The 23845-nt window shown below is 35.1% G+C and overlaps 1 protein-coding gene and 1 non-coding gene across 6 annotated transcripts in view; both read left to right on the forward strand.

The window, feature by feature from the left end:
* LOC129222314 (copper chaperone for superoxide dismutase-like) overlaps window positions 1-23845 on the forward strand; it is a 64288-nt gene continuing 40443 nt past the window's right edge. The window contains exons 1-3 of one of the 5 annotated variants that reach the window (XM_054856804.1): window positions 12916-13019; window positions 13110-13245; window positions 20460-20560. In XM_054856804.1, the coding sequence (XP_054712779.1) occupies window positions 20531-20560 (30 nt within the window). In that variant the 5' untranslated portion in view covers window positions 12916-13019; window positions 13110-13245; window positions 20460-20530. Of the gene's footprint in view, window positions 18-6599; window positions 6651-10074; window positions 10187-12915; window positions 13020-13109; window positions 13246-20459; window positions 20561-23845 lie in introns of those variants that run through there. The other 4 variants (XM_054856803.1, XM_054856805.1, XM_054856807.1 and 1 more) reach the window with 4 other exon arrangements.
* LOC129223452 (U6 spliceosomal RNA) lies at window positions 13253-13359 on the forward strand. Its single transcript, XR_008580636.1, has one exon. It is a non-coding gene; the product is annotated as a U6 spliceosomal RNA (small nuclear RNA).

The raw sequence follows: 23845 nt of genomic DNA on the forward strand, positions 1-23845 counted from the left end.
GGAACATCTGCACGTTGGTACATTTAATTTATTTGTTCGGAATAGTTGTAAATATTCTCTTCTATTTAAAAGTTCTGATAGTACGAAGCACTTCTTTAATGAATCTATTTCACATGATTCAAAATACACTTAAAATTGTTATTTCAGAAATTTTCCTGATCTTAACTCGGTTTTTGTACTTTGTTTCTACTGCTCACGAAGCAGTATGCTTCTCAATGACTTGCAAAACTAAATGTTTTGTCGGGAATTTCCTGACTGTTCCGTCTTTAAAGAAACACTGAATCTTGGTGTATTTATGCGAACATACTTGACTAATAATTTCGGGTAGATATTAAATATTAATGGCGAGAAATTCCGTTTCAAATGCAGCGATGTGTTCCGTCTTTAAAGAAACACTGAATCTTGGTGTATTTATGCGAACATACTTGACTAATAATTTCGGGTAGATATTAAATATTAATGGCGAGAAATTCCGTTTCAAATGCAGCGATGTTCGTATAAATTTTCGTCAACATTCAAACGGTTATCAATTGGCATTAAACATGTTATTTGGGGAATATTTTTACACAAAACAACCTAAGCATATTAATTCTTTTTTGGAATGTTTTAGCGATTCTTAAAGCAACACATTCCTTAAGGCTGCTCTTCAGTGGGAAAGAAAAACCATCTCGCTTGAAAATGGGCCTTTTCTTTAAACGAAAGCAGTGTACATCAGTGAAGTGATTGACACTTCAACAACCAATAGAACGAGCGGTGGCCGATGAAAGTGTGGATCATGTGACCTGTCACATTTTGCAAGGGGACAGACCGGACGCTCCCCTGCTGTGCAGAGTAGTCGAAGGAGGTAATAGCTGACGGCGAAATGAAACCGCAGCTTTTTACAGACCCTTCCAAGGAAATTCTAGTTCTTTCCCTCTTGAGTCTTGACTACATAGGTAAAAGAAAAATAACTCAGTGTAAAAGGCGCGGCATTTTGCAATCCCGCTTGTGATATTAATTTATTTGCATTCGCACTAAAATTAATTTTTGAAACGAAGATTTTTTCCCCCATTAATACGGTTCCTGATCTCATCTAGGAAAAATTAACGAATGAATGAATATTTGCAATAAATTTATAAATTCGTTTTATTTTTAGAAAAATGTTCGTTATTGAAAATTGATAATATCAAAAAAGGAAGGAAAAAAAAGATAGCCTGCATGACCACACTGAATTTTAACGAAATGAACTCCAAATTCTAACCAAAAAATATTCTTTAAAAATGGATGATCCTACTTAATAAATTTGAAAAATCGAGTGCCGAATAAAAGTGGGGACTAACTAGTTATCGGTTGGCGAAATTCTTTCACTTCCTCTGCCTGTTTGCCACTCTCCCCAACCCCATCCGAGTTAGCAGAAAACATTCTTAAAAATGAAACTAGATCCTCTTTGCATAGTTAATACTTGATTGTACAATAAACATTAATGCCACTAATTAGTTACATTAACCTTTATTTGAACTGATAATATTTATATTTTAGTGCTAAATTAAATACTACTTTGTTGGTTAGTTACCTGTTTTACAAATGTAGTGGCGACTAGAAAAAATGTGGCTACTATAAATACCTTTTCTCACCACTGGTGACCAGAAAATTCCCCTAATCTTTATCTTTGAATCCTTTTCTTTTTGAAAAAATATTTATTTATTTATCTAAGTACTATATGCAGATGAGAAGGCTACGATAGCATTTCTCAAGGGGTTGTTATGGTGAAAGTTCTTTCAAATTGAGCATAACAACGGCAAAGTCGCGGACGGCTACGGATAAGGATTTCCTGAATTTGAAAAATTAAAGATTTTTCTCTGATCTTTGTATGCAAGGGTGCTCACCCTGCTCCAAGCTCAAAGGCAAAAATCACTTTTTCCCCCACTCTCAATGTTTGTAAACTATCTTGCGTTGAAATTTTGCAATAAAACTAAACCTAGCACTTTTAGAGTCTCAGATTCCCAGTTACTAAATTCGGCAAAATACATGAGGTATTACATGCACTATATGACCAAAAGTATTGGGACACTTTCAAAAATTCACAATTTTACGGATTTCTCAAAAAATAAAAGACCAATTGCTCTCTGCTCTGTAATTTTTTTCTCATGAAAAGTATACTCCAGACGTCAAATCCAATAACAATTAAGTCTGCTATTCATTTAGGGGACCAGCAACAAATAATCTGTTCTTATCATGAATCACTCTATAGCGATGGCAGGAAAGTGTTGCCAGTTTGCTAACAATTCCTTACCATTCGTCGCCTATCCTAGAATTATAGAAATTCGGCTCATTAGATTGCTGATAACTTTTTAAAATTTAAAGAAATTGCGGTGGAATTTTTTTCATGGATTGTAGGATGTATCTGAGCTTTGAATTATGAACGTTATAAATTGCTATCTTTCGTGTCTGCGCAGTGAAAAATTAATAGCTTTAACTGTTCATATTTCAACAAATTTTCAATATTTTAACTTCAAATTTTATTATTATGTTTCTCTAAAATGCTGTCAAATATTTTAAAAGTTTAGTAACGTTTGACGAAATACTCTGCGTAATATAAGGCGAAAACCTTCAAAAAAATTTTGCATTTTTGAAAGAAATGCTTATATTTCCATGGGTATAAGAGATACTTTCACAAAAATATAAAAATAAGTTTTTGATAGATTTTTAACTCATTTCTGAAAATTATAGCTTATTCCCAGCAATTTGCAATGAAAAATTATCAAAAAACTTTTTTACTCAATTTGTTGTCGGTCCCCTAAATGAATAGCAGACTTAATTTTTATTGGAAAATGACAACTAGAGTATACATTTTATGCGAAACAAATTATAGAGCAATTGGACTATTATTTCTCGAGAAATCCCTAAACATGTGAATTTTTGAAAGTGTCCCAATGCTTTTGGTCATATAGTGTATATAGTGCTTCTACTTCAACACATTGAGCTTTTATTAAAATTTTCTAATAAGTCTTGTGAGTGTCTGATCCTCGTTAGTTGTCATAATAAATATTAAGGGTTGTACTTTTTCTCAGGAGGCACGAAAATATTACCTACATGTATATCTGCCTGAAAAAAAAAAAAAAAAAATCTCGAAATACTTAGATGAAAAAAAATCTCAACGCCTCGCTCTGCCAGATTTTAAAGTTTTTATCGCTCTGCCTCGGTTTTCATGCATCTTGCATTTAATGAATCAATAATAAAAAATAAAAAAAGGGCAAGAAACAGATTTGCAGGAAATACATAAAGTTGAAACAAAAATGAAAATGAACAGCTTACATTTAGGAAAGCAATTATAGGTACAAGTAAGGGTTCACAATTAAAAAAAAAAAAAACAAGACAAACTTTTTCTTTTAAGTTCTGTGTTACGCACTTCTGTGCCGAAAAATTATCGTATCCTGTCTTCAGTCACAGAATAAAATGAATGTTCTAATCCAATGATTATCAAGTAATTTTCATTCGTATAGAACAAAAATCTTTTTTGAGATCCCACATTTTCCATTCTATTGACTCCTAGTAATATGTAAATACAGCGAGAGAAAGGATTTAGCTTCTTGTTTAGGAGAGGGAACCATTTCTATATTTAATTAACATGATCTTTATCGTAAGCATACTATTTACTCAGAAATACTCCCTATTTTCCCAAGCACTCTGTTTGAGGGCTATGCCTTTTAATTTTCTCGAAAATAAAAATTTTCAAAATGCACTTTTAGACGATCTCTGGTAGTATTTGGAAGTAAGTAAGAGGTCCTGTGATCTTCCACCAGCAAATTTTTGAACTTGAAACGCCAAAAACACAATTTCAGGTTCTTCAATTCTGTTAGGAAACGGGGAGTTCGGAAGCTTTCCCCGGAATTTTTCGAAATAGTCTAAAAACGCAGTCTTAGTGTGATGTTGGGGGGGGGGGGGGGGGAGGCAAAATTTTTAAAGTGTTATAAACATGATTGTAGGCCATCTTTAATAACGTTGGGGACATGCAGGTTTTTGAAATCCAAAAATGCAATTTTAGACGACTTTTTTTTTTTTTATGGTCAAAGAAGGACTTTTCACAAACTCCCTTCCCGAAATTTTTTGAAATTAAAGCCATAAAAACGAAATTTAAGACGATCTTTAATGATGTTTTTTTTAAGGGGGGGGGGGGTGCTTATGTGACCTGAAAACCTTTATGCCTGTAATTAATTTTTTCTACATTGTATTAAAATGCTGATCTAGCTTCTGAGAATGAAAATAGAAAACAGTGAAAACTTGTAACCCCCATTCTATATTGTTCACATTTTAGTTAGCTTTGTCGGCAAGATAAGGCTGAAAACGTCATTAAAACTAATACATACAATGCTTAGTAATTCTACCACGGTGTGTTTTTTACATTAACTGAATTATATTAAATTGCTAATATATTTTTCATGATTTTCTATGTGTTTAATGAGTATGTTGGTGTACGGAATGTTTTCCGCAATTGAATTTTCCACCTCCCAAACCTTCTAAAGAAATTTGACGAGTCTGGCTCTTAAAGACACAAATAATTTTCAAAAATGTTTGTTGAGCTGTGGAAAGCACTTTATGTGTGTACCATTTGTAGTAACATAAAACACATGTAAAACGATGCAAAATACCCAGTATCTGGAATACGATTTAATCTATATATAAAAATATTTTTCTACTGGAAGGGAAAAATGTCAACTTTTCGCATTCGACAGCATTGTAACAATGTTCATTATATTGTAAATAAACAATTTGACTCAGAAATATTCCTTTCAAATCTATTTCTTTTCAAACCACAAATTTGAAAAAAAGCAGATGTTGCGAATTTAACAGCTAATAGCACGCATCTACATGGATTCACTTTCAAAAGCACTTGATTCTTCACGAAAGCCTTATAGGAAAAGAGGAAAGAAGAAAGGACGTCCAGCGGAGGTCATTGAGGGGAACTAATGAGAGGGTAATAAATCTTACACCCCATTAGCACTTACCCCTTAAGTCTGTGCTTACCCCTCAAAAAGGGGAGGTTTCTAATAAAGGGCGGGGCGAATGCAAAAAGTGAACGTATTTTGAAATTTTTTTCAATAGTTAGAACATGATATTTGTTTAAAAAATGGTCGCATTATTTCAAACAAGATCTCAAAAGAGAGCTGGAAATATTTTGCGTGTCAGGGCGTTCTTAAAATTTCGATAGCACGAGTTGCAGATGTTTTACAGAGCGAAATGTCCAACAGTACCTCGTTTTCGAAGAAATTCATTTTTTCTCGAATTTTAAAAAATCGGAGAATGGACACATCAAAAAAGTAAAAACTAAAAGAAACAGACATGGTCTTGAAAAATACTCAGAAAAAAAACCGGATCCGAAAACTTCACAGGAATTTGTAAAACAAGCTCCAACTTTCTCCGTAGGTTAACATTAGATCCGAATCTTTCAGACTCTCAGTGAAGAGCACCCTTAATAGTTCGGTGCGCGAGAAGAACTACTTATTGAAACCTTAAACCTTATGCGGTCTTGAAAATTTTCCATCAGTATCAGGGTTTGCCGATATATATCAGTTGATATATCATGATATATATCTGATATTTATTTTGAAAATCATGATATTTTCGATATTTATTTTTTCAACTATGGTATTTTCAATACAAAAAGTATTTTAATCATAGTACAGTTGACTCCCGTTACAATGCGATCCGACTTACGCGAAAGGGATATAACGCTAGTTTTTCTACGAGTAACGAATTTTAGAGCTAACACGAATTCCTCATCGACAACACGATTCTTTTTTTTTTTTTTGGAGGAAGTATCAGCTGTGTTATTGGCTACTAAATATTGATTTCGTGAATGTTATTACATCCCTTTAGCATCACTGACAGCAGCGAAAGTTCTCGTTCCAAACTAGTCTATGTATCCCGTTAGTGCATCATATAACCACTCAGCATCTTTCATTTATTTTTTTCGTTCTAATTATGAAAGTTGATGAAATGTAATGACGCCTTTGTGTGCTGTTTCATCCAAAGTTTGAAGATGGGAAGAAAAAAAAAGTTAAGATTCTCGATATGCTTGAACAAATACAAAACGTTGACGGTAGCACAAAAATAAGTATGAGCGAATATTTCATACATACAATTAAAAGTCAAAGCAACAGAACTTAGACTTCAGAACTTTCTTTCAGTACTGAATTGCACAGTAGTGTCTAAGCTAAATAAGTACATATTATGAAAATTGAAGCTGCTCTTGTACTGTGGGTTAAAGAGTTTAAGAAGAGAGGCTGTTGTCATAAATGGAATCATTATAAAAGTAAAGGAGAAGCAACCGTATTTAAGAATGTATTGAAAAAGAAAGGAGCAAAAATCAACATTTTTATTTTTCAACTCATGAATATTTTTACTGTATCTTCTGTATAGTACTATAATAGTGCAGCATTTTATTATTACTACACACTGTGCGTGCTGTGTTGTTTTATTTTATGGCTTTCCCTCCCATTGATCATTTGTTTTGTGCAACTTAAAGTATTTTGCATGAATAAAAAGACTTTTTTTTATTTTTTAAAAACAGTAAAAGTTCAGTTTATCAAAGAAACTGTAATTTATACATACATTTCTCTACAACGCGAAATTTCGACTTAACGCGAGGAGTCTTGGGACGCATCCCTCACGTAAGTCGGGACTCGACTGTATTATTGTTAATTTATTATTTAAAATAATTAGAAAGTTATGTACTATATTTTTATGATGTAATTATACATTATCAATATAACAATGTTTAATATAACATTCCTTTTTACTTGTGTCTTATATATTTCATAAAATTAATAATATAACAATTTTTATTCATATTAAAAATTCCTAATTAAATTATTAAACATTGCTCACGAAAAAAGAAAATGTCTTATGACTTTGCACCGACGAATACATATTATTTATTTCTGAATTATATAACTGTAAAAGTAGCTAACAGAAGAAAATCAGTAAAACAGCTAATGCTAAATTAACTCCATTGAAATTGATATAAATGTAAAATAAAAATTTTAAAAATAAATAATGAAAGAAACCTTAATTGCCTACAGATTGTAATTATAAGAAAATAAAGAGTGATTTGAGGATGCATTTACTATTTTGAAGACTTTAGTTTGTGCTAATTGAAAATATCGTTTACAGGGTTCAGTCATAAATCAGGCAGATAATGTTATGGATCTGGGTGTCTTTATAAATCAGGACTTCAAGTTTAGTCAACAGTGCAGTATTGCTAGTAACAAAGCCAACAAAATGCTTGGGTTCATCAATAGATCTATTTCAAACAAATCTAAGAAAGTTCTGCCTTTATATAGGAGTTTAGTAAGACCTCATTTGGAGTATGCTGTTCAGTTTTGGTCGCCTTATCTGAAGAAAGATATTTTTGTATTGGAAAGGGTTCAAAGAAGGGTAACTAAATTAGTAAGGGGACTCTCAGATTTAGATTATGATACCAGACTTAATAGGCTTAACATGTATAGCCTGGAGCAAAGGAGAGTCAGAGGGGACATGATTCAGTTATTTAAATTTATCAAAATGAAAGATGTAAACGGATTAAATTTTTGCGGGGAAAGCAGGACAAGGGGTCATTGTTTTAAGCTATTTAAATCTCAGGCTAACTTGGAAATCAGGAAAAACTACTACTTTAGCAGGGTCGTGGGCACTTGGAATAGCTTACCGGAAGAGGCGGTAATGAGCAAGGGAGTGGATAGCTTTAAGAGGGCCATTGATCTTCATTGGGGACTAATTAATTGACTAGGACCAGCCTAGCTGGGCCCAGTGCCTGTTGCTGGTCGTCACATTTGTATTTGTATATATCGGATATATATCAAAATATCGGTTATTTTCGAAAATATCATGATATTTTTGAACCCTGATTTCAGTATTATTAGAGTGAAAAGGTTTTAAATACTTTAGCTGCACTGAATTTTGAATATAAAGGTAGGAATTTTCCAAATTTTCTTAAAACTCTTAATTTTTTAAAAACTCCCAAAGTTATTATTTTGAAATTTGTCCCCTTTATCCTGAAATTATTGAAATAAATTCACCTTTTTTGTCTAGTTTTGCAAAATTATGTTGTTTACCTTTTGTCATTCAGATTGAAGCGTGTGTGCGTGGTAGAAATCATTTTTCAATCAAGCAAGGGTGGATTCAGACATTATTAAGGAGGAGACGATTGATTTTTCTTACTTACCTCTTACTACCTCTGATTTACACATGCTCCCTTAACATTTTTACTTGGAGGAACAAATAAAATATAAAGATATAGCCTAGGAGAGAGAGGAAGAACAAGTCCTCGAACCTATGCTCATCTTTTTTCATTACCAACGGTGTTCTGAATTCTTTACGAACTTCAATTTCAGAAATATTATGGGGAAATGTGCCAGAAATCCTTTTGCTTAACGTAATCGACTTTCGTGTAAAACTGCTGTTTTGAATCTTTAGTTTTGAAAAGTTAAGGAAGGAAAGTCCCTGAACCCTATTGTTTCCCCTAAAATTACTAGAGATGGTCCACAACTGTATCTTTATGACCTAAATTTTAAAAAATATTTACGGGAAGACCTTAGAACATCTTCTCCTACTTATATTAACATCAGACTAAAATTACCCTTTTCAAACTTCAATTTCGAACAACTTCCAGAAGAAAGTTCCAAAACTTCTTCTTACGGCATTAAAGATGGCCTACAATTGCGTTTTCAGTCTTTTGGTTCAGGAGCATTGAGAATGCCTCAAGGAACAAAGGTGCGATCGCCCCTCCCTTGTATCCATCTTTGCGATCAAGAACTGCTTGTGTTTTGATGTAACTTCAGGAGCTTTGTCACTAACACTAGCATATGAAATAGCAAACGGTAGACTCAGGGCTCTAGCAGTTTTGCCACCCTGATCAAATCTCTAAAGTGCTGCCCCTCCTCATGGTAAGAAAAAAAATATTAAAGAAAAATATAAGAATTTTTTTTTCCAACATTACAAGTTTTAATTTTTGCTTTACAAATACAGTTTATTTCCTTTCTTTTTGATAATTCTTTCTCTTTAATATGAAACATTCTTCCGAAAATAAAACCTCACTCGCCCCCAGCATCCCCTAACATGGTTAGGATTGAAAGCAGTTGTTTCGCCGTTGTCTTCATCAATTCATTGGCTCTAAGTTTGGCTACAGCTTCCTGCACTGTCCAACAGTAGCACAACCAAAAAAATTTTAAGGGGGGGGGGGAGAGGCATGCTTAAAACTTCCTGTATCAGCTAGGAGGTTCATGCCCCCCCCCCCCCCGGAGAAATTTTTTACATTTTAGTCTTAAGAACGCAGTTTTATACAGTCTGTGATAGTTTAGATGGTGAAAGTTTCCGGGGGCCTTCTGAGGAATTTTTAAGAAATTGAAGTCTTAAAGCTGATTATAGGCGACATGTATCAACGTTAGAGTAAGGAATTGGACTTCAGTGCTGTCTTCGATGATTTTTTTTTTTTGAAATAGAGTGAAATCGATCACCTCTTACCCCAATTTTTTTACATTAAAGTTCCAAAACGCAGTTTCCGACAAACTTTGATGATTATGGGCATATCCAAAAAACATTTCAAAATAGAAATCCTAAAAAGCAAAGTTTTTAAGTAGTATTTAGGGACAAGGGTGAGGGTTTAAAGGTCTCGCCTTAATTTGTTTGAAATTGTAGTTTTTTCATTTTCATATTTTATATAGGAGCATTGTCTCATTCTATTTAAAAAGGACTGCCTGCTAAGCAACTAAACAAATTGTCGTTTTTAAAAATCCATTTTTTTGACAATTTGGATGATATTAGGAGGAGGGCTTCGAGGCGCGAGGCCTTTGTCCGGAAGTTTTTCGAAATGAAGTCTTAAAAACAAGACTGTACACCATATTTGGTAACGTTAGGGGCTCTGCAATTTTTTAAAATTGTAGCTCAAAAAAAAAAAAGTCTTAAATGATTTTCGATGTTGTTAGAATGCGAGGTGTTTGATAGTTCTTCCCCAGGAAATGTTGCAAAATTGTACCACTAGAAACAAGATTTGAGATCCCTTTAATGATTTTGGCTGAGTGTGGAGGTTTCCAAAGCGTAGCATTGTAATGATTTTCTTATTTTTGGACTTTCGAGGGAAAAGAAAAGAAAACAGAGAGGTGGGGATGAAAGAAATATGAGGAGTGCAATGTGATTAACTGAGCAATAATCGGTAATTATAGAAAATTTTAATTTTAAGGGCTCTTTTAAAAAAAAATTAAGAATTTTTCACAACATTCTATATTTTTTACAATTAAAATTACTTCTTTTTCCAGAATAGCATTCATTTCTTCTCTTAAATAATATGGAATATTTTTCAAAAAAAAAAAATATTTACTCAATCTTCAGGGGGGAGGGGAGAACTAAGTCTGGACTGCAGAAGTTTAAAAACTGGACAGTCAAAAATGTATAATTATTTAAAACGTCCTAAAAAATAATTCCTTGCTAAGCTATTGCTATGTTCCACAGCGCCACTGTAGATGAATTATGGCTGTCCAGGGAGGCACAAATTTTCGGGGAAATTGCCTGTTGAATCACTAAATCAATTTAATACTTGACGAAATTAGTGGGAGACAAAGGTTAAACTTAAAAATCTGGACCTTATGCCTTGTCTTTTCAGAAAACTTGATCTCATCTCCTAGCTGTACAAAATCCTGACCTTCTATCCGTGGAACTTATGTCCTCATGGACGTACCTGGATATTCTGTCCACAGACCTTTTGGTTTAGAACCTTCTCTCCGGACCCCTACTAAATACGCCCCTAATGCATGATAGATCCCAAAGCACTCACAGATGTAGACTGAGTTTTTGCCAGGGAAGTTCTTTAATATTCTTAAATGCAGTGAATAGACGGTTATGCAAGCGACGTTTCATTGAGCGGGTTTGGATTAGAAGTTTAAGGCCGCATTTAATTTGTTATTTGAAGAATGCCACAAGGATATGACAATTTGGGAATGAATTACTCTTTGTATTTATCAAGCTGTTTTTAGAAGAAGTACTAAAAACTATTGTGAACTTTATCTTTCTATCATACCAATCTAATAAGAATAATTTAACAAAACCATATTGTATTTCTTTGAATGTGTTTATGGCATTGAAATTCTTATGGAAATTGTAATGGACTTGGGAGTCTCAAAACTCTCCAGCCCCCTCCCCTCACATCTATACTATTAAAACCTGCGTACGCCTGTCTGTGCGTTGGTAACACCACCTCCTCCGTATTTTCAATGTCTAGTATGTTGGATATATGACATCTAAGGAGAGCCATTCCGCCCTGTCTCATCCGTTTTAAACTTAAGAGGCCAAATATATGAACTGATAAAAACAGTCTGTAGGACATTCAGGGTAAAAAAGCATTATAATCATCAATTGTCACCTACCGCAGGCGGCATTGAGCCCCTAGTGCTCCATGAATTCTTGCTATTGTGGGTACGTAAAAAAGCAGTAATAAACTTTTAGAAAAGTAGCAAAATCTTTAAGTACCCAATTATTTGCGACGTTGTCAGTGGCACACGTTTCTTTTTTTTACTGGTACAAAAAAAGAAATTCTACCCTTCCAAAACAATGCCAATATAGCTCATAAAAACTTTCTCCTACTCTTGTTTAAGCATCAGTACAGATGAAACAATCGACAAGAGAGCAATGGCTAGAATCGGGCGGAGGATTCTGATGGTAATCGGATCACTCCCTACTCATTCTGTCTTGCTTCGCGATGACTGGAGAGACTAGCGATGGCCTAGAATCAGGCGGAGGATTCTGATGGTAATCCACCGCACTCCACCCATTCTGTCTTGCTTCGCAACTAGACAATCTGACGTTGGTTAGAGCAATTACGATACAATAAATGTAGGAGAACAAAAATACCTACAACCTTGATGTACTTTTCAGATTCCCAAACAACAAGAAAGGAATTATGTTTGCTAACTTTTGTACAAGTTTGTCCCTAATGAAAAATGTGTTTCAGACATTCGAACCAAAATGCCACCCCGGACAGGTGTCTGGTTTGTCCGGCGCTAGAGCCGGCCCTGGGTAGACTTAAAAATTGAAATTTTTAACCAATGTCCAATTGTCTTCTAAACCACTTTATTAATAGTAGTAGTCCTTTTATCCAGGGCTCTTACTTTTTAATGAAAACAATAAATCGACCTTAAAATGCTACATTAAACGGTATGGTATTTAAAAAAGTTATCGATGGGTGCAGTGTGAACGAGTGTTTTTTGTAGGTTCCTCCAGGAGAGTGACGGGATGTTACTATGACCTTCAGAAAATTCCTCATTTGGCAAATTTTATCTGAGGATTCCGCAAAATTATCATTATTTGGCAAAATTTGGAGTTCTATGCACCAAAATTACCATCATTCAGTAAAATTTAGAGTTCTATTTGGCAAGTTAAGAATTCCCCCCCCCCCAAAAAAAAACAAACAAACAAAAAAAACTTAAGTTTGCAACATCCCTGCTTGTGATTTAAATCAATGATTTTTTTTTTTTAAATCAAGTGGATTTTAATCAACGCCTTTCTCAGAAGGAAACTGTTACTCATATCTTATGTGATCTCAAAGTGTTTGTTGGTCACTAGTAATAGACTAGAAAAAATTTATATAGGAAGAGCTGAGGACAGCTCTTATTGAGTTTTACTTCATTCAGGGGAGGCATTTCAGCAGTTTGTTGGGGAGGGGGGGGGGGGAGCGAGTTTCTTGAACATGAATTTCCTCAGTACGGTCTAAAATACATTTTAGTTAACAGGAAGTGATAATAAAATGGTAATGTTAAGAATAATTAGGTTTGTTAAGAACAATTAAAACTTTTTGTGACCAAAGGGCTTTAAATGTATTTTGTAATAAGTTATTTCACAAAATATCTCGGTACTAGTTTTTTTTTAGTACAGTTTTAATCTGATATTTTAGGAGTCGGGGAGAACAGAAAATTTTGTAACTATATTCAATCCAGGGCCGGATTTGGAAGTGTGGAGGCCCCGGGGCTACAAAGGAGTGGAGACCCCTAATCAAGGTTTGAAAAGATCATCATATTTAAATGCCATAAGCATGTCATATTCAAACGATAAGCCCCATTTTTCATTGGAGATCATGTTTCCTTTAGGAGAAAGGTTGTCAACACTAAAATTTGGCCGATGTGGTTCTCCAGGGAAACTAAAGACGCTCTAAATTACAAGCAAGCTGCTTTTCATAAGTTTAGAGAAACTGGTCACAGCACAGATAGGCTCCAATATTGTAAGGTAAGGCGTACACGCTTCGGCAGTACATATACTAAAATTAGAACGATACAGAGAAGAGAAGCATGGCCCCTGCGCAAGGATGACACGCAAAATCGTGAAGCGTTCCACATTTTTTTTTTGTTTGTCAGGGGCTCGGGTGAGAGATGTAAATAGGGTTGCTGAAAAGAAGGGGGTATTTAATAAAGAGGATGTAGTTACTTTGTGGGTGGGAACTAACGATGTGGGCCATAGTAACAACAATGAGTTTACTAAGGAATGGGATTCCCTGTTGGACAAAGCAACCAACTGTTCGGCAAATGTCCAAGTGGTTGGTTTGCTTCCCAGATATGGAGTGCATAGGAGTTGGTTAAACCAACGGGCTAGGTGTATGAACCTGGTACTCAAGGAAATTTGCATTAAGCGTAGTATCAGGTTTATTGATGTGTGGAGTAAATGTAAACGCGATTGGATTGCTAGGGATGGCCTGCATCTGAGCTCTACGGGGGTCAAAATGGTTAGTGGTTTGGTTTTAGAGGATTCAGAATCAAAAAACTAAGTTGGAATGGGGGGCATGCTTTAAGGAGCAGAATTCGAACGGGTACTAACTATTGGGATTTTAGTAGAAACGGAAATAGGGTGGATAGTAAGAGAAAAGATTTTAACAGTTGGGATTCAAATAATCACGCAGCATTAAATAAAGGTAGGATGGGCTTACTTAAGGTTTTTCATACAAATGCTCGTAGTATTAGGAACAAGATGGAAAAATTGAAAAGCATAACAATAGACGAGAGGTTGGATATTATTGGAGTTACCGAGACATGGGCTACCGAAAGTGATGATGATTCATTATCTATTGCTGGGTATAATTTGTTTAGACAAGATATAGTAGGTAAAAGAGGTGGTGGGGTTTTATTTTATGTCAGAGACACTTTAACTTGCAATTAATTGGTAATTAATGATAAACCTAATGAGATTGATATGATTTGGCTGGAGTTGATGAGCAATAAGGGCAAGAAACTACGTTTAGGGAACATTTATAGGCCACCCAACTTAAGCCAGGGTCAAGATGAACAGATGTTTAGTATTATTAGTGACATTTCAAGCAAGGAGTCAGTCATTATAATGGGAGATTTTAATTTTCCAGGAATTGATTGGAATAATTTTTACCATAGTAATAGCAGAGAAGAGGAATTTTTGAAAGTAATTGGTGATTTTTAGGGGTTGGTTTGGTTGGAATTGGTTTTTTAGATCAAATTGTAACTCAAGGTACTCGACAGGACGTGATTTTGGATCTAGTTTTCTGTGATATGGAAGGTTCTGTTCAGGGGTTATGTGTAGGGGAACACATTGGAGACAGTGACCACAACAGTATTAGGTTTGGGATTAAATTTGATACGCACAAAGTAGAGAAATTTAGGTTTGTGCCCAATTTCAGAAATACTGATTTTGTGGCACTTAGGCAGAGTTTGAAAGCAGTTTTTTCTTCTGGATTGGACAATAGCGATGTGAATCTTCAGTGGACAGAGCTTAAGGAAAAGCTAGCAAAAACGGTTGGGGATCATGTTTCTTTTAGGAGAAAGGGTGTCAACACTAGAATTTGGCCAATGTGGTTCTCCAGGGAAACTAAAGATGCTCTAAATTACAAGCAAGCTGCTTTTCATAGGTTTAGAGAAACTGGTCACAGTGCAGATAGGCTCCAATATTGTAAGGCAAGGCGTAAATTTAAGTATTTGGTACGGATTCAGAAAAGAGAGTTGGAGCAAAGACTGGCAGATAACATAAACAGGAATCCCAAGAGGTTTTTTGCATACTCTAATTCGGGGAAAGTTCGAAATAGTCATATTGGGCCACTGGTTGATGAGCACGGAGTTTTAATTCAGGACGATAGTAATATAGCTAATGTTCTTAATAACTTTTTTCGAGTGTTTTTAACGATGACTGTATCTCAACAGTTGACACCAACAAGACACAAGCTATAGTACAGCTTGAGGACTTTGTATTTACCAAGGATGACGTTTTACTTCATTTGAAAAAAATTAAAGAGACTAAGGCTCCGGGACCTGATAATATTTATCCAAAAATTTTAGTTGAATGTGCGGAGGAATTAGCAGATGTAATCGTAAATATTTTCAATGCTTCTTATAACTCGGGGACAGTGCCAGAGGACTGGAAACTGGCTAACATTACACTGCTCTTCAAGAAAGGGTCTAAAGGGAGTGCGGGAAATTATAGTCCAGTGAGTCTAACTTCGGTGGTTTGCAAAATTTTTGAAACATTGATAAAAATTAAGATAGTAATTTTTCTAGAGACTAATAATCTATTGACTAGTTTTCAGTATGGTTTCAGGAAGGGTAAATCTTGTGCAACTAATTTATTACATTTCTATGACAAAGTTACCATGGCTTTGGACAATAAGAAGCCTGTAGATGTTGTTTACATTGATTTTCAAAAAGCTTTTGATAAGATACCTCATGTTGCTCTACTTAGCAAAATAGCTGATATAGGAATAGTAGGGAAAACTTTCATTTGGGTAAAAAACTGGCTGACCGGAAGGAAACAAAGGGTAGTTGTAAGGGGAAATTATTCTAATTGGAGTGAGGTTTTAAGCGGGGTTCCTCAAGGATCAGTGTTAGGGCCTGTTTTGTTCATTGTTTTTATGAACGATATTCACAAAAATATTTCTGGGAACATGAATTGTTTTGCTGATGATGTCAAAGTTATGGGGACTGTAGAAAATGAAGAACAAGCAAATCAGCTGTAAGAGGATCTAGATCATATTACGGAGTGGGCTGATAAATGGGGTATGGCTGTTAATGTCGGGAAATGTCAAGTGCTACATTTAGGGCATGGAAATAAGTGTACAAGTTATTATTTGTAAAGTTCAGTCATTAGTCAGGCAGACAAAGTTACTAATCTGGGGGTCGTAATAAGTCAGGATTTAAAGTTTAGCCAACAGTGCAGCATTGCTAGTAGTAAGGCCAATAAGATGCTTGGGTTTGTTTATCAATAGATCTATTTCAAACAAATCTAAAGAAATTCTTCTGCCCTTATATAGAAGTTTGGTAAGACCTCATTTGGAGTATGCTGTTCAGTTTTGGTCTCCTTATCTTAAGAAAGACATTAATGTATTGGAAAGGATTCAAAGGCGGGCGACAAGGCTAATAAATGGACTTTCTCACTTAGACTATGATTCCAGGCTTAGAAGGCTAAAAATGTACAGTCTTGAGCAAAGAAGAGACCGAGGGGACATGATTCAGTTGTTTAATTTTATTAAAATAAAAGATGTTACGGGGATGAAGTTTAGCACTGAAAACAGGACAAGGGGTCATTGTTTTAAGCTATTTAAATCTCAGGCTAACATGTATGGTAGGAAAAATTATTATTTTAGCAGGGTAGTGGAACCTTGGAACAGCTTACCGGAAGAGGTGGTAATGAGTAAGGGAGTAGATAGTTTCAAGAGGGCCATTGATCCTCACTGGGGACTGTAAATTGACTAGGACCAGTCTAGCTGGGCCCAGAGCCTGTTGCTGGTCGTCACTTTTGTATTTGTATATTTTTGAAAATATCCGATACTTTGATATATATCCGAATATATTGATATATATATGTATATATCCGATATTTTCGACCCATGAAAGTTAGGATATTTTGTAAAAATTTTATTGTGGAGGCCCCTTTGTTGTGGAGGCGCCGGAGCAGTAGCCTTGCCTGCACTCCCCTAAATCCGGCCCTGATTTAATCAATATCCAGTGTTTTGCTTTATTGCCAGTACGCTAAAGATTTTGGTGTTGCTTGCCTCATTGCACTTGGAAGGCAACCTCCTGAGACACAAAAGTCATCTTTCTAATGACTAACCTGATTGAAATAGTAAAAAAACAATGGAAACAAGAAAGTTATGTTAAAAAATACATTTCCTTCAGATTCCTCTCTTTAAAATAATCAAGAAAGCTTTTTGAATTGAGCTAGTATTTATTTTGCATCATTAAAAAGTATAGTCTCAATTCACAAAACAATTCCTGGTTCTATTTCGGAAGAGGCCCAGGTTCTTAGGTTCTTACCTCAAAGAGATTATCACATTAATTATTTTCATTGAATTGCTAAATTGATTTCATTATAGATAATGCTAATTATTTATATCTGCTTATTATTAATTAATAGTTGTTTAAAACACCAATACACTCCTATTTGTTAAGTCTGGGTATTTTAAAAAGTGATAAATAACCTCAAAATTTATGAATGAGTTATATTCTTAACTAGAGGATAGAAATGCTGACATGTTTTCTCCTTCAGTATTTCTGAATATGGTGTTTGGGAGCTTACCCTGCTAAGAACATTGCAAACGCTATGTTTTGCCAAGTTGGATGAGGGGGAGGAGTGGAAGGTCTTACCTAAAATTAATTCAAACCTAAGACCCGAAAACTGCATTTTTGAAAACATTACGGAACTGCTTGGGAATTGGAAGCTCGCCCCCGAAATTCTTAAGAAATTAAAAGCTGAAAAACAAGGTTTTAGGCTCTCTTCGATCTCCAAGAAAGGTTATGCCCTCGGCCCCTCTCCCTGGGCGCTGGGCCCCTCCCCTGGCTACGCTGCTACCCAAATCCATTAAAGATGTCTAGAGAATTTTTTTTTCTTTTTTCAAGACTTACGTTCTTAAAATTTTTCCGGGGGGCAGCCCCCGAACATCATCGCAGATCGCGTAAAAATACATTTTTCGAAAATCATTCGCAGAAAATTTCCGTTGAGAGTCTATGAAATCCACTCTTTCCCACAACACTAAAAATATGTTATTCCCCTCCCCTTTCCTTAATATCACCAATGATGGTCCATGATTGCCTTTCTGGAACTTTAATTTCACAAAATCGCCTAGGGAGTGCCCCTGAACCCCAGCGGAACCAAACATGACTTACTATTTTCTGTTTAAGTCTTCAGTTTCGAAAACATTCCTGAGCCTGCTCTCCCCCTAACATCGTCAAACAGTCTTAAGTTTCATTTTTAGAATCTTCAGGGGTAGAAACCTCCGAACACCACTTTTTCTAGCCTAACATTACTAGCATGATATAACTCATTTTGCAAACTATTTCTCCTATACAAAGCAGTTCTTCTGATTTGTACACTTAAAATCCCTATTTGTGCACCATGGAAATGTTCAATCAGAATCAAAGTACTCAAAGGTACCAAAACGAATGATTACCATGAGGGTCCCCCCTCCCCCCCCCCAAAAAAAAATTATATACAACATAATTAATTTACCATTATATTACAACACTTTTTGAGTAGAAAATGTTCTTATGTGCTAAATTATATATGGATAAAATACGTTTTCTTTTTCTTTTTTTCGAATTTCCTCAGAAAGTCTCCTCAAAAATTCCTTCTAATTCCTCATATCCGTTTTCTCTAGCTTATCTGCCACTGTCCACTGGACATCTGTAAATACCCACCCTCAGTGTCGGATTTAAGGGGAGGAGGAGACGGGGGTTGCCAAGTTCGACGACTTCTAGGAGGCGGCAAATTTACACTATTTTTATTTTTTTTTCGTTGAAACTCAATTTTAAAACTTGAAAGATGGATAGGGGCGGCAGTTTCGATATTTGCCCCGCCTCGGAAAAAAATGTAGATCCGTCACTGCCTACCTTCTCCCCTAAATTATCCTTAAATAGCATAAAACTGTGTTTTTAAAACTTTAATTTCGAAAACCCCCTATCCCTTTCCTTCGCGTCAATAAAGATGGCATAAAATCTTTGTTTTTAAAAATTTCTATGGAAGAACTCTCGAAAACCACCTATTCTAGAAAAAAGCGCCATATTGACTCCAGCGAAAAATATGAGAATGAATCCGCGATCCTCTTGCTTCTTATATAAACCAGAGCCTAAAATTATGTTTTTAGTGCCAATTTCGAAAATTTTCCGGAGTGCAGCAGTCTATCTTGACTTTAATCGAAATTAATGCATCTCCTTAGTATCACTGAAGCACTGAAGCTTGTCTACAGTTGCATGTTTCCGACTGCAATATGAAACGAAATCTTGTCAGAGGCCCTGAATCTATATATATATATATATATATATATATATATATATATATATATATATATATATATATATGTAATATGAAAAATCCTTTGCTAGGCCTTTTCCATATTAAGTTCTGTTCACTTATATGTCAGCACGTATGAGTCACTGACATTATTTATTACACACTTAAATGCTTCTCATACCATATATGGCTATGTTCTAGGCTCAGATGAGATTCCCCGTAAAGTACCTACCAGACACTTTTTTCCCCTCCAGACTAAAGCCAGCCTCTGTCTGCGGTGCAAAGCCCAATATTATTTCGTTATTGCAATCTGCTCCTCCTATATAGATCACGTGAGATCACATGCTCGAGGGATAATTATCTGTAATCTTTTAATGATATTCCCTATATAAAAATTGTGGCACAACTAAACAAGTTGGTTAGTTAAGAGAAGTTCCTGCTGTTATATTCTATGTAAAAATAAAGATGTGATTTGTGAATGTAGCTTTGTCCTCTTCCTACGTGGTGGATTATTACGGCACAACACTGCAACTTGCGAAAACCAAGATTCGTAATAAGAACCGAGCTGCGGTTCTTACATATATCTATATATATATATATAGTGTGTACGTATGTATCTGTCGGGTCGGCAAAATGTTAGGAGTCAGTCGGCAAAATCAGTTCCAACACCCCCCCAAACGAATGTACCTGGCGACAGCCCTGCCTTGAACATGAAAATTTTACCAACGAATAATACCATAACAACCATATAAATAGCAAACCAGGAGGCCCCGCCATGGAAAACTAGAAACAGTTGAATTTTCTTATGAAAAATAATAAACAGTTGTCTGCCTATAGGTTCAAACACCTCGGTCGTCATTTACTGGAACCTTGGGAGATTCATGGCATTCCCAATTTAAGTGTTTGTTATATTTTACTTCTGTTTGCCAATTAATACAGTAAGCCTTTAATGGCAGTGCTTGGTTGGTCTACCCCCCTTTCTTTGGTATTTTTTCTTTTTGTCATCTCATTCACCTTATTTATTCTTATAATTCTCTATTCACTTTATTTCCCTTATAAACTCACAATATTTATTACAACCTTGTAATGTGTATATTATCACTACTCTTCATCAACTGTCTTATATTCAGCATTTGAAATATATTTTTAGTTGCTGAAATGATTTCAATAATATTGGAGCATTAACAGTGGCCATTATTTTCCAGGGACTGGTCATTGAACTCGAACAGTTGCAATTGGTGTCACAACAGATTCTACAAAGAATTTTTCTTCAATCATGACTAGTGGGAGATCTGAAACTTCGATGGTGAGTGAAAAAGACATTACGTATTATGTAAATGCTGGTAAACCCCTTCTAATGCAAAAAATGTCATAAAAATAATTGTTCATTAGACAAAACTTTAGGACATTTATTTCGAGGGATGCACCGAATATTCGGTTGGTATTACTAGCCATTGCACATGTGATGGAGTAGAATATTAATGGAAAATGTAGTTGAATTTCTTCTGTACCTTGTTATTAATCTTGAAAACTAATATCCACCAAAGTAATTATTAGTATTAAGTATTTAAGTATTAAGTATTTAAGTATTAAGTATTTAAGTATTAAGTATTAAGTATTTGGCCCATGTGGTTCTCCAGGGAGACTAAAGAAGCTCTTAATTATAAGCAAGCCACTTTTCGTAAGTTTAAAGAAACTGGTCAGAGTGCGGAGAGGCTCCAGTATGGTAAGGCAAGGCGAAATTTTAAGTATTTGGTACGGATTCAGAAAAGGGAATTGGAGCAAAGGCTGGCAGATGACATTGATGGGAACCCTAAGAGGTTTTTTGCTTACGCTAATTCTGGGAAAGCTCGAAACAGTCAAATTGGGCCTTTGGTCGATGAGTATGGAAATTTAATCCAAAACGATAGGGATATTGCAAATGTTCTAAATAACTTTTTTTCCAGTGTGTTTAACGATAACTGTATCTCAACAGTTGACACTAACAAGACACAAGCTATTATACAGCTTGAGGATTTTGTATTTTCCAGGGAGGAGGTTTTATTTCATTTGAAAAAGATTAAAGCAACTAAAGCTCCGGGACCAGATAATATCTATCCAAAAATTTTAGTTGAATGTGCAGAGGAATTAGTGGATGTTATTTTGAATATTTTCAATGCTTCTTATAACTCGGGGACGGTGCCAGAGGACTGGAAGCTGGCTAACATAACGCCACTCTTCAAGAAGGGGTCTAAAGGTATTGCTGGGAATTATAGACCTGTAAGTTTGACTTCGGTGATTTGTAAGATTTTTGAAACTTTGATCAAAATTAAGATCATGATGTTCTTAGAAACTAATAGTCTGTTGACTAGTTTGCAGTATGGTTTCAGGAAAGGTAAATCCTGTACTACTAATTTATTGCATTTCTACGACAAGGTTACCTCAGCTTTAGATAACAAAAAATGTGTGGATGTTGTTTATATTGATTTTCAAAAAGCTTTTGACAAGGTACCGCATGTTGCTCTTCTCAGCAAGTTAGCTGACATTGGAATAGGAGGAAAAACTTTACTTTGGGTTAGAAGTTGGCTTACTGGTAGGAAGCAAAGAGTAGTTGTGAGAGGAAATCATTCTAATTGGAGTGATGTTTTAAGTGGGGTTCCTCAGGGATCAGTTTTAGGGCCTCTTTTATTTATAATATTTATGAATGACATCAATGCAAATATTTCTGGAAGCATGAATTGTTTTGCTGACGATGTAAAAGTTATGGGGATTGTCGAAAATGAAGAACAAGTAAAACAGCTGCAAGAGGATTTAGATCATATTACTAAGTGGGCAGATAAATGGGGTATGGCAGTTAATGTAGGGAAATGTCAAGTGCTACACTTAGGTCATGGAAATAAGCGTATGAGATATCGTTTACAGGGTCCAGTCATAAATCAGGCAGAAAATGTTATGGATCTGGGTGTCTATATAAATCAGGACTTCAAGTTTAGTCAACAGTGCAGTATTGCTAGTAACAAAGCCAACAAAATGCTTGGGTTCATCAATAGATCTATTTCAAACAAATCTAAGAAAGTTCTTCTGCCTTTATATAGGAGTTTAGTAAGACCTCATTTGGAGTATGCTGTTCAGTTTTGGTCGCCTTATCTGAAGAAAGATATTTTTGTATTGGAAAGGGTTCAAAGAAGGGTAACTAAATTAGTAAGGGGACTCTCAGATTTAGATTATGATACCAGACTTAATAGGCTTAACATGTATAGCCTGGAGCAAAGGAGAGTCAGAGGGGACATGATTCAGTTATTTAAATTTATCAAAATGAAAGATGTAAATGGATTAAATTTTTGCGGGGAAAGCAGGACAAGGGGTCATTGTTTTAAGCTATTTAAATCTCAGGCTAACTTGGAAATCAGGAAAAACTACTACTTTAGCAGGGTCGTGGGCACTTGGAATAGCTTACCGGAAGAGGATGTAATGAGCAAGGGAGTGGATAGCTTTAAGAGGGCCATTGATCTTCATTGGGGACTAGTTAATTGACTAGGACCAGCCTAGCTGGGCCCAGAGCCTGTTGCTGGTCGTCACATTTGTATTTGTATTTGTAATACTTGCTCTATTTTGGATACTGTAGCGTAGCATTTTAGAACCTGAAATAGATAGAATGTATTTGAAAAAACAAGTGATATTTTTTGCCAAATATTATGAGCAAGATTTTCTGGTGAAAATGTAAGAAAGATATCATTTGTAAACAAACCTGATCTGAAAAATGAATTCATTACAAAAGAATTTTTTGGACAACATTTTCTGACTTTGAACGTGTACAAAGAACTGTCTTATGAGCTTTATTATTTTCTAAACAATTCAAAAACCTTTGCATAAAACAAGTTAACTGTTGACTTGTATTCTGATATTGATGAAGAAACAAAAGGTATTAATCCCTTGACCTTCGATTTTTGATCAAAGGCAGCTGTCAATGTTTTGAAAAAAAAAAAAAATTCTACCACCGGAACTATAAACCAATGTGTTTCAGATTTTTTAATCATTGAAATGATTCTCTATTTTGTGTATCTATGACTGCATGCATCTATGATACACGAAATGAGAGTTGCTTAGCGGCGCCTGGGGCGATTGCCTTGCTTGCCCTTCGCACAGCCCTGTGCACTTTAACTGTTAACAATAATATTTGATTTTGAATGATATTCTAATTAAATTGTGCTGTGATGAACATTTCATTATTTTCGCATGCTTTATTTCTATTTTGTACCAATGATTACTTTTATGTTATTTTCTGAGTGTTTTTTTTTTCTGAGTTAACAATATTTTTCGGCCTTGTTGACAAGTTGAGAACAGCTTTATGTTGATTATAGTTTTTAAAGCTTATACGAATAGAATGGTTATTTAACATTGTATATTGAATTCTGTATGTATTTTTCTGTGTAATTTCATGCATATTTTACTTTTCAATTATAAAACAGTTTACATTTTCCAAAATTGTCTTATGAGTACTTTTTCTCCACAATATCCACCTCTTAGCTTTCAGCCTTAGGTTTGTCTAATGAGCACCAACCAAGATCCTATCTCAAAAGACAACAGATGACCAGGGAAAAGAAATCAAGAT

This window comes from Uloborus diversus, chromosome 5, assembly GCF_026930045.1.
Source record: "Uloborus diversus isolate 005 chromosome 5, Udiv.v.3.1, whole genome shotgun sequence".
NCBI classification, from domain to species: domain Eukaryota; kingdom Metazoa; phylum Arthropoda; class Arachnida; order Araneae; family Uloboridae; genus Uloborus; species Uloborus diversus.